Raw genomic sequence first — 12,241 nt, 5'->3', positions numbered from 1 at the left:
ACTGGCTGGTACCAAGATCATATTGTGTTTTTGCTACTAAAACACCGCTCAAATACCCAGTAAATAGTATTCTTAGTCACATTCGAATACTGCTAGCAGTGCAACCTTCAGGGTGCCCCATTGGAGGCTCCCCACCTTATATCCCACATCGATTCATAAAAGGTACAAAAGACGTGTACGCCTGCTTTGAACCTCACCTCTGGACCTCTCTACGCTAATAGGGAGGCCTGAGTCGACGCCTATAGGCTATATGCGGAGCCAACAATGACTTTGTCAATTGGGCGCTGCGTGCCCTATTGAGAGGCCTGTGGGCATTACGATGGTGTTGGCCGGGGCGGAGCGAGCAGTGAAGGACATAGCAACATTTGCGGCTACTTTGTGAGTAGGCCATACTGCTCGATATAAAACCCAGCCATTCTGGAATGGTCATTCCGACCTGGCCCCACCCTCTGATTAGAATACTGAATTAAATGCCTCGGTAAACACTCAGAAGCTGCTGGGTTTCCACATGGCATTTGATCTGGGAAAAAGGAAACTAGTAAGTATCAACTGTACCTAGTGTTTTTGTGGATTATATTTCAAACATCACAGCAATATTATGCAGTGATCGAGTCTGGACATATCATTCCGTCGCTCCAGAATTGTGAAATATGACGACATATGAGGCATGGCGTGCTGATCGCTGAATTTGAAGTTGGACTTTGATCATGTAGTGGCAGTGAAAGCTGCTGGTTTTGTTGTCGAAGGCGTCTCACCTCGCTCTCTAGTTCGTTTACCCGTACTTCCAAGGTTTCCGTATATTTATTTTTTCGCTCACGAAATGTCCTTTGACTGGATAAAGCATTAGCTGTGTCCTACGCTGGCATATTAGACATTGTAATACTTACGCAATTCGATTTTGGGACCTTCTCCTATCCAGGGTTCGGGTTGATTTGGTGTCCATCGAAGTAGCAGCTTTTGATGAGCTTAAGGCCGTCTTCACCTCGCTCTTATCATTACTAGAAACCCGAGTCGCCTTCTCTGCAGAATAATATGACGCTGTGTTGGGATATTTGACAGCAGTGTTCCTGTAAAAGCAGAACAATAAGCAAAATATCCCCTTCAATAGGTTTGAAATCAAACAGAGAGAGCCAACATACTCAATTGCATGGTTGTTCAGCACGGCAGCGCCTGAATTGACAATTTTTGAGCTTTGGTTGATGTTGCAAAATGTCGCCGCTAAGTGAGTCTGATCTATCAGGGGTCCAGACAGATTTTTATGGCCCTAGTCACCACTCAGAAGCTATTTCTAATAATAGGTGAGGTATTCATGCTTACATTCAGGCCATATGGTAGCCAAGGCTCGCCGGTATACGATGGGAGCCAATCGAACTGAGGGTTGCTTTGGCTGACTTCCATGATCTAAGTAAAAACTCCGTACAACTATAATATGCGCGGTAAATGCATGGATTTATACTATATCGAAGATCAGTGATCCCAGTTCAGGGTCTTCGGCTTTAGGGGGATTTAACTTCTGCGGTTCTGTCGGCAAAAAGGCCTGGTCTCGAAGCTGCCGTAGTACTGCGAACGGGGATGCGGCACGGTTCAGCGGGGTGCGGGGCGCTGGCCGCTGGCATGCGCCTCCGCCCAGGGCGAAAAAGCTACAAACGAAACCACGTCTCATGGAATTGTGATAAAAGATGGGGAATTGGATCCAGCTAGCCCGGTGTAGGCATTGTATCAAATTTGTCAGCACTCCACATATACTCCTCTGGGCCAATCATGTGATTTGAATTAAGTTTGTGTGGATAAGCAATCCCCATTTTCTGTAGTATGTGTAAAATGGTTGTATCTTCTAGTAGATCTGTGTATCATAGCCCAGCATTTATTATGGATATAGGCCTAATACTAATGCGTGAGTATCGTGTATCAGGATGATAGCACAATACCATTAGTATAGGGGATCCAACCCCATGGTTGTTCTGTTGGAGGCGACCAATACAAAAAGCCAGAAATGGGGTATCCCTTGGCACCCACTACTAGACTGGATTGTGGTACATAATTGAAAATAATATTTTGAGCGAATAAACGACCCAACTTTTGGTAGATCATGTGGCCCAGAAATTTTTTCAAAACCACTGACCTCATTCTGCAAGCCAAAATGGACAAATGAAATTGGGAACTGGGCCAAGAAGGGTTACATCTAAGATTGTTCTTGAATACTTCGCTTTCAAATGTTGAGAAATCAAAGTGTGGCCGACACTGATTACCCAGGAGACTTCCTTATGTCCGATTTACGTGCGGTCCCTTACAACCACGCACACCCTGCTTCCAGAACAAATTTGCCTGCATCCATGGAATGGAACGACTTTCTTCTAGCCATAACGTCATGGGTCCTTTCAGTCATGGATGTGGTTGAGATTAAGTGAAGTAGTGGTACATAGATGGGAGGAGACGAAGCCAGGCGGTGAACGCACAAGTGGCTGTAGATGCCCGCCGCTAGTGCCCGCTAGCGCCCGCTAGTGCATTCATGATGCAGCGGCGCTTACGGTTCTTGTCCACGTGCGGTTGTACAAGTGATCCGGCCAGGCCACATGAACGCTGACGACCTAGAATTTGTTAGAAGAATGGGTCTTTACACAATGCAAAACAGCAATATCCATCCAGATGGAAGTAGATCCAGATTTTACCTGCTATGACTTTATTTCCAGATCCCCAGTTTTCCATACAGGCATTGAATGATTGGCGTCAAGAAAATCCCTATTACATAGTCACCGAATGGAAGTATCTCTAGTGCAATACAGTATTCATAAATGGCATCTTAGCAGACCGATGGCTGGCATATATTTGATCTATGTTACTGCTGATGAAGATTGGCGTCGCTGTTACCGCAGGCGCAGTCACTCTCAGATGGAAGGTAATTATTAACATATGAGAATGACTTCAGTAAAGGGTCGTATTCCTACGTTGAATTCACCAATATTACTCACCTGACAACAAACGAGATGAAGATTAAACTGCTTTGATGCCCTCGTGGCAGCTGATACAAGTCCGATAAGCCCACTATCATAGGAGCCAATAGCTTAAAGATTCGTGTGAGAGAATGAGGCGGAGTATAAGCGCAGGAGACCATCATGTTTAACAGCGATCCATATCCTCCTGCCAGTGGAGCAATCCGCAAAGCGAGATGAGTTATGTCATACTACAATGAATGAGACTTCTAACCCGAGATTGCCTACATAAATTCTTTAGTCAATTTTCTCGAGTCCGAGGGTTTTATGGAATGACAGCACTAAGCTTTTCAAGTGTTGGCAGTCGAAATAAGGCACCATAGTCTTTCATTAACGGCTGTGACCGTAGAACGGCTGATAAGAAGAGCTCTCCTGTCTACTTAGGTGGTGGCTAGATCTGGTGGCACAGTAGTTTCCGTATAATAAATTATGATGAATATCCGGTTTCTTCATATCTCGACACAGCTGCACATGTGCGCGAAGGTGGCCTTCACATCTTGGTACTAAGATACATCCAGAAAGCCCAATTTGAAAGCTGAATGTTCCGAAAATACACAGATCAAACAAATAGCTCCTACTTATGAATCAAGATCCATCAAACAGTTGACTCCCGAGTCCAATAGCCACCAGGTAGATGTTTCGTGCATCCATCGCAACAGTGGCTTTTCCAGTGGCATAGGCCTCGGTTCTTGACACAGTCTCCACATCATTGTTTCACTGCAAAACACGATTTTATTTCCCTTTTCCCAGAAACTGATAGCTAATCGACCATCCAGGAATTCCATATTTTTCATCTGCATTTCAAATTCCACCGTGTTCTTGCTGCGTTTCTTTACTCGATATATTCCGCAAACAAGATCCCCTTCTTTAAAATCGAGAGCAGCAATTTGTGATGAGTCGAAGCTCTTACGCTCCTCGGCTGTACTGCTCGAAGAGCGAAACATAAGAGCCTGTGGGAGAAGCATGGATGTCGTCATATTGCGACGGACTAATTTGGTAAATAGTAGATCCAGCCGCTCACCATGTGGTAGCACACTCCGGGACACTGATTTCGAGGACATATCATAGTGGGCAAAATATTTCCCCGAGTATACAGTCTGTGGAATTGTAGCGATTCTCACCGGCTTTGGACATAATGCTGATGCGCTTCCACAATGGGATCTATGCTGGATACGCGATGAGAGATTTTGGTAGATATTATAGAGATAGGCTGCCGAGAACCCGGTGATCAGTGCAGTCGCGATTGCAATTATCCGTATCATCTCGATTTTGATCCCGCTCGAGGTTTTTGTGTCTGTTGGTGCAGATGATGTTAGAGTTGAATTATACGTCATCGAGGTTGATCAGAAGTTATGTACTAAACCTTTCTCGGCACTCCGCGGCAAAGCCGACCGTCCAGTATGCCCAGCCCAGGGCTATCTGACTATACCAGATTTGAATGAAAAAGAACAAGAAAAGGGAAGAAACCTTTGCTTCTCGTGGGGCTTTGTGAGAATCGACTTTGAGATTCGCTTTTAAGACACTCTAAATCCTCTTACAATTCTATAGATAGTCTCTTCTGATAAAACTCGAATTTATAAGGCTAGGAATTAAAAAATACGATTTGTTGGAATTATGTAAGATTACCGATGGTTCTGCAGGGAGAGCAAACTGTGTAAGGTATTATCAATACAAACTAGTCAAAGAACTAGCGTTTGGAAAAGATCGGCCTAGTTTCATTGACTAAAGCGATTGTCCTTCGTGCTGTCCAATGCGGCTGCGTAGACTTTAGTTGACCTTGATTGGGATTAAGGTTTACCTTGGGGTTGCTGGTCTTGCCAGCCGATCGGGGTTTGGAATGAGACAAGGATCTGAAATGAGATCGGTTGATCCATTCCTCCCTAAGATGTAACCTGGCTTGGTTCGGTCCCTACTGCAATCAAGATATGCTTCACAATTCACGTAGTTTTACCGTGTGTAATCCTCCAAGTGGGGATGGAATAAAAGAAAAATTCCTATATTTCCTTCAGGCTCGGGGATCTAAGCCTACCCGGCTCACTTGTACAGGATATCCACGACACAAATACTTGGGGAAGGACGACGCAAAAATGACTCATACCTGCCGTTGGCAGGCGTTAATGAATAGATTATCATATAGTTGAAAGATATATATCATTGAAAGGACAAGCTACCTAGGTAAGTTTGAACTGATGTGCCTTTTACCTTCACAAATCCACAACCTTTTAAAGCGTGTCTTATTCAAATTCAGGGGATCATAACAGGCAAGTTACAGTCTACTTTATAGACCCTAGCATGTGCATAATCGACGGAATAACTAGGTGGTGGTACGGGTTGGACGGGACCAAAAAGGGCGATCAGTAAAAATTAATAATAGTATGTGACCCGGTTAGTGAAGTGGTGGTCGGACTGGCTCGAAAGTGAATTACGTGATGTTTTCCCAACCAGGGTAAGCTGTGCATTAAGTGACAGTGTCATATCCTTTATCTTTTATCCTGCTGGTTTTCATCTCCTATCATTCTCTCCTCTGCTTGCAGACTATTTTCAGTCTAACACTACCCCGCAACAACCCACAGCAACCCCGGTTGCTACCACCGGCCAACACTACGCTGTTGCTTCCAGTATTTGCTGCATGATCTGTTATATGACACCCCAATTGGGTTGTGCCACGTGGATATACTGATTACAAATCATTACCTAGGTGTAGGGTAATGGTTTACGTCGCCACTAAAGTTACTAGTACTAGACTCCCGAGGTCACTTACCCAACTTAACACCAATTCCGGCAAACGATGTTATATATAAGCAGGAGCTTTATCCGAAATCAACCACGATTTATACCTCAGGCCTTTACGCTTAGGACCAACACGTCTAGTTCTACGAAGCAAAGACTCCAAATAGTCAGTATGGGAACCAGCACTGACATCACGCTCTACACTGCATCAACCCCAAATGGAATCAAAGTTCCAATCCTACTCGAGGAGCTTGGGCTTGAGTTTAAGGTACGGGAGAACATTCTTCTTCCACAAACGGTGGAACAAGAAAGTCAATAAGCTTACAACTGCATTTCCCTTCACCTAGTTACAACCTATCCGAATAATGGACAATGAGCAGAAAGAGCCTTGGTTCCTAGAAATCAACCCCAATGGCCGAATCCCCGCCATAACGGATACCTGGACTGACGGAGAGCGGATTCGGGTCTTTGAAAGCGGAGCCATACTTGAGTACATCGTGGACCGCTACGACAAAGACTACAAAGCTTCATATCCAAAGGACTCCCGTGAGTATTGGGAGGTAAAGAGCTGGGTTCGTTAATTAACCACCTAGAACCATATTCCCGAACTTGAAATGACTGACTTTGCAATTTAGCTGATGTGGCAGATGGGCGGTTTAGGTCCCATGAAAGGACAGCTAGAGCATTTTCAGAGTTTGTTACTCAGAGACTGGATACCTTTGCATATGCAATACTGACTAGATACTTACAGAATATGCTCCCGAAAAGATCGAGTATAGCATCAATCGCTACAGCAACGAGACTCGTCGCCTCTATGGCACCATGGAAAACCACCTAGCGAAGTCTTCTCACGGGTTCCTCGTCGGTGACCGCGTCACCATTGCTGACATAGCTTGCTTTGGCTGGATTTCATCCCATGGTAAGGCGATCCCGTCTTCCCTCACGTAGACTACATCTATCGGCTCAGCTAATCATGCTATTACAATCGCGCCTACCAGCCGACGGCATCTTTCTATCTGATTTTCCCCACCTGGAGAGATGGATGGACAAGTTGTCGAAACGGCCAGGGTTTGATAAGGGTCGTCATGTGATGAATCGCGCCAATGTTTGAGGAAAATTTCGAACAAGGAAACTTGCAGTATACATGGTAGCTTCAGGGGACAGGATAGGGAGGGTCGAGATAAGGGAACGCAATCGAGGTTTCTGGACGAAATGGAAAACGAAATCATATGTTATTTCCCTCACACTTCGCATGCGGAAATGCAGTCTGTAAAGCGGTTATCGGAGCCAGTCCTCATCTCAGAGCATCCACTGAGAGCTTGTAGATAGTCTTGGCCGCGTCGGGTTCAAGAACAAAGTAAAATTCTTACCCTGAACGTACGTACAAATCCTCAAGTTCTCTGTCGAGAAGAATTCATACAATCCTCCATTCACTTACGCTACTTATTCTATAGTGTAAGCATGTCGAGCTATAGGATTCTAACGGTGGTATTGTTTCCTTATCTTACAAGCGTGTACTATGCCTACGGTCTTGGCGGTACCGCATCTCTCTTTCCAAGGCCGTTGAGGTATCACGACCAAAATCACTGGGAACTGATACTAGTACTTTTAATAATAAACTTTCCGTTCGACTTCACGAAGCGTTCCGAGATGGAAAATATTCTTTATCGAGACTGAGTTGTGGGAATTTGCGAGGGTTCCACCGCAACGAATGACATGTCTCGCAAAGCTGCCAACTATGGGCTAGAATAGCATAAAGTCTCATGTGGGCGTATTTTAAGAAATAAGCTTGCCATGAATTATAAAGTTGTTAGAAGCAAGAGATACACGTTGGCAAAGACTTAGTATACCCAGACACACATCCTAGACCCCGTATTAACCATACTACATATACCATTTTTCATCAATAATACGACAAGCGATATATACCCACTGAGACGCGTCAGATACGAGTACATAAAGAGTGAACTGCGCTAGTAAAAGTATATTATAGTAGAGACCGGGAGTTTATTCAGCCAAATACGAGGGAAAGCATTGTTAGTCACCGTGGGGACGTTGATTGAGCCGCCAGTATCAATGAAATGGGATCAATGCCTTTTAGCTATTAACATCATCCATCCCCTCCGTCATGGATGTGGCTCAATTGAACCGAAGTAGTAGTAGTGGCTTTTGCTTGCTGGTTCGTGTTGCCGCTAGCGCCCACTAGCGTCCGCTAGTGCCCACTCATGGACCCACTCATGACCCAGCAGAGCTTACGGGTCTTGACCACCTGCGGCTGTGCAAGTGGTCGCGTCAGGCCACCCAAGCGTTGACAAGTGTAACAGTCGAGGACCAGCCTCTATTTCCTATTTCTACTAGTACAATCACGTGCCCCGTCCTGCTGAAGTGGTGGTTCAAAGGGCAGGAAGCCTCCTTTTCTCCTTTCTCCTTCTGGCTCTAGTCTTAGAATCGCGTATTCAATGCCCTTCATTCTTAGAACTAGGCTTCCGTTACAGGATCACGAAGAGTGGAGGGAAATGGGTCTCGAGATATACACTAGAGCTTATCATGTTATGCTCTAGAAGATTAATGGCGCATTGGCAAGAGGAAATGGTAATGCAACAATTGGTCACGGGTAGGACGGCGCGCAGATCATTAACAGGTTACGTTGATTGCAGCATGTTGATGTAATCCGGAGCACCCGGGGCCCACGAACCAAAGAAATCACGTAGGATGTGCTTAGGATAGTCATCGGCTTGTTCGAGGCTGCTGTGGATGGTGCCGACAAGCCTACTATAAACCTTTCCATAGGAAACTGGGAGAAAGTACTCGGTACACTTGACTAAATCAATCAAATAGGTATTACTACAGTGACTCTTGTTTTCAAGGTATGGTTGGTAAGGCCTTGAAGCAGAGCTTGGACTCTGTTTTGACTAATTTTTATACTGTCCAATAGATCACAATGGCATGGTTGACTTACTCTTCACCGCTCTTCGTTTACCCAACCTGGAGCTTTCGCTTGCTTGCCATTTGTAGTTCAGTATGCGGCTACCCCTCCGGTCTGATATATACGCGGTTTTTTCAACGAAGAGATTGGATACCCGGTTAGCCTATTACTATCGAACATCACATAAGGGAAACTTAGACCGGCGAAAAAAAGCGGGTTTGACAGAATGAAGCAATGCAGAATTTCTGTGATGACTGCGAGCGGCCAACCGGTTAGGGCGGGATGCGACAAATGTCGTCAAAGGGTATAAGAGCTGGCTACAACCATAGCCCTCCAACCACAGTTCAGTAATTCCCATTCCCTAGCAACCGACTTCCCACACCTTCGAAAGCCTTTTAGTCTTTTACTATGCAAGAACCAACCTACGATCCCCAGTAAGTCTCGCGAAAGCTATAATCATCAGTCCTAGATGCAGCTCACATCTGAAACCTTCACAAGGTGTCCTTTGGCGACCACCACCATCACTTACCAGTACAAGTTGGTAAATTGCCCCGGAAAGACCATCGTTGGAATGCTCGTCGAATATCCTCCGAACGGTGCGACGCCCCCTCACCGTCATGGAGGTGCTTCTGTCTCCGCCTACGTGATACATGGATCTGTCTTAAATAAAATGAATGATGATCCGATGAGGATTATCGAGAAGGGTGATTCTTGGTATGAGGCGCCGGGATGTCACCACCGGATTAGTGCCAATGCGAGCCAGACCGAGTCGGCGGCGTTCTTCGTGACTTTTGTACTTGACTCGGAGAAGTTGGAGCGAGAGGGTCCATCAGTCCTTGTCCAATATGACGAGGAGTATAAGGATATTGTCGCAAGAAAAATGTTGGCATAGGCCATGAATTGGCGGGTGTCAAATGCCATGGAATTTCTTCCCTTTCATTTGCGTATCCTCCAATAGCCGGTCGTGATCTTGTTCTATGGATATGAGGTGCCTATGCAGGCCTTACGGACACAGCGGAAATAATCCTGGAGGAGAGGTATACTTCGATTCTACCTTGTCTGACATAGGGGCATCTGTATCACTAACACTCGTGCGAGCCATCTCAATAACTGCCATGGCAAAAGCGATTATTGCTCATTCTAACTGTTTGAAGAATACTGAGTAGCACACACCCTGGAAAATTCTTGTAAGATACTCCTTGTATAGAACAAAATCAACATCACGACAAATTTCTCCCTACTTCGTCCTTGCTCTTTCCCCACAGGTCTATATGATAACCGAACATTTGCGTCGGTTTGTGGTGGTGAAGCTTTTGCCTCCAGAACCGAGTAAGTGTCTGACCGACTTTCTTTAAAATACTATAGGATCACTCAGTTCATTGGGACTCTGTTCACGATAGGCGAGACTTAGCTTACCTTGGAGATGTCTTCATAAATGATTTATGTGCGTAAGAGATTGCACTGCTTGGCCCTGGCCATCGGTGGTTTGGATAAATACCCTGTTGTATTGTTTCTTGGTCTGACATGCTTCTCAAAAATGGGATCAGAATATTATGAGACAACATCTCTGAAATGTGGCAGAAAGCTGAGTCTAAATTCTCTGGCCGTGGTGGTGAGACAATTGGGTTATGACTGAGCAGCTGATTGCGTATTGTCGATGGCAGGTTGATTTCTTTGACGGAGCCCGGAGCAATGAATGTGCCCATTAAGTGTCTCCATTCTCCCCCCCAGACGCGCATTTTGTCGAGTCGTCATTTGGTGGAAGGAAGGTTGCAACGTGGCATACTGCTCATAATAATCGTGAGCCCTCACAATAAAGTCTAAAGATTCGGTGCAGTGCCTGCAAGATACAAAATCAAAAAAGGCATCTGCCGTATAGGGTCTCGGCGCCTTATCAGACAATATATCCTCCAGAATGGTAGGTAGGCAGTTAGGCTCCACTTCCGTTTGTTGTTCTGCCGAAGATCGATTGAGCGACATGTTTGGATGCTGACCTGGACATATTTGACCAGTTATAAAGAGTTTAGACGTCGACTCAACTTTCAAACCGAAGAGACTGCTGCCATGTAGCTGGACGTATCAGTCGTGTTATGAGGTTCATATTTAAATATCATATGTATTAATCATCCTGGCCGGCCAGCCACCCATCCCTATTGCTCTTACATGTAATATTTGTGTGAACTAAACCTTATTTCGCTATAAGTATCGTGTTGGTAAGCTGCTCCGCCACTAGGTTCACCTATCCATGGTAAAGAAATCCATCAGTCAGACCATGAATTCACTCTGCCTTCTGCCTGTTACCGAAGACAACGGATTGCTGGTACCACTGGACGACTTTTATTGGGATTCTTAAAAGGTAAAATGATTCGGCCTAATGCCGCCAGGTGTGAAAATGCTCAACGGCCCACTACCTATGCTAGATTCTCTCGGTTTCTGAAGCACTGGTGGAGGTCAAGAATACCTATCGTGAAATCAAAGTCAAATTACCCCACCTTCCTAACTGAATGGTATAGTCATGCGCGCTCACCTCCGCGCGGAGAAAGCGGAAGTCTTATCCTTGATAGCATTCGGAGTTAACGCTCATGCGGGGTCTCTTTTTGAGATGACCCACCATATAGGATCTCTGGCCAATGTGCTCACGGTAGTTCATTTTACCAATCGAGTGCTACGAATCATAATCCCTAATCACATCCGTCAGGGCCATAGTGTGTCTATATATGATGAATGGAACTCAGGTTTTTACGAATAGGTTAATCATGCTTGGTGAACAACTATTTGGGGTAAAGCCAAGGTTTAATATAAGCCGCTATTTGAGCCAAGTTCGACTTTAACCATGTTCAGGATAGAATTCTACATATTTAACATAGCGTAAACATATTGTATTCAGCGGCAGATGTGAAATTTCTCAAAATGGCGGCCCGAACCCTTCGATGCTATAGTGATGTTGACGCAGAAAGGGAAGACTTATGCCAGCCCAGATAGTTACAAGAATAACCAATAAAATACAGATGATTATGCCGCATGGGACAATTCTAGAAGAATGGCTATATTATCCATCTGTTAAATTTTGGTCCTGGGGTTTTTACCTGTGATGAGTCTCGTGGGACGAATAGTAATGTTTCTGCCGGTAGAAGATAGTTCTTCTGCATAGCGAAGGCTTTACGACCACTAGAGCGTGACATGACATTGCACCAAACCACGTCGTTGACCGTATTGACTCACTTTCCTCTCTTCGCTGTAATAGATACAGTGTATGCCTTTCCCATCTTCTATTTGAACTAACGCTACGTGAACTAAATTCCAACGCCCTACACCGGTCGCTACCTGATTTGGACTGAGTAATGAACGGATGACCGTACCATGACTCACGGGAAATACGAGAGTAGCTTCACTTAGGTTCCATTTCCCCGTTTCCCTTATTACTTGATACGCTGAAAATTGAAATCTGGCTACTCATACTGTACTATATACCCTCCTTATATCTAAGCACAGGCAATATTCAGGGGGAAAGGCATAAGGCTGTAAGAAAATGCCAAGGGAACTGGTAGGGAAATCCTTCGCATATACTATATATAAAGAATGGGAATAATAGTAC

General features: G+C 45.0%; 2 protein-coding genes across 2 annotated transcripts; both read left to right on the top strand.

Moving 5' to 3' along the window:
- Positions 1–5,892: 5,892 nt before the first annotated feature.
- On the top strand, positions 5,893–6,831 carry N7509_010023 (glutathione S-transferase family protein; the record flags this gene model as incomplete). The annotated part of the gene is made up of 5 exons (XM_056634660.1): positions 5,893–5,988; positions 6,068–6,292; positions 6,356–6,413; positions 6,472–6,639; positions 6,719–6,831. 5 exons carry the CDS (start codon positions 5,893–5,895, stop codon positions 6,829–6,831), a joined length of 660 nt encoding a protein of 219 aa, XP_056485280.1.
- A 2,284-nt stretch (positions 6,832–9,115) lies between these two features.
- On the top strand, positions 9,116–9,538 carry N7509_010022 (cupin domain-containing protein; the record flags this gene model as incomplete). Its single annotated transcript, XM_056634659.1, has 1 exon — positions 9,116–9,538. The coding sequence occupies one exon, from the start codon at positions 9,116–9,118 to the stop codon at positions 9,536–9,538; it is 423 nt and encodes a 140-aa protein (XP_056485279.1).
- Positions 9,539–12,241: the final 2,703 nt, after the last annotated feature.

The sequence above is a fragment of the Penicillium cosmopolitanum genome (genome assembly GCF_028827165.1).
Source record: "Penicillium cosmopolitanum strain IBT 29677 chromosome Unknown utg000009l:1.0-9042332.0:1.0-9050551.0, whole genome shotgun sequence".
NCBI classification, from domain to species: Eukaryota; Fungi; Ascomycota; class Eurotiomycetes; order Eurotiales; family Aspergillaceae; genus Penicillium; species Penicillium cosmopolitanum.
The sequence above is the reverse complement of the archived record's forward strand: the minus strand, read 5'-3'. Positions and strand labels throughout refer to the sequence as shown.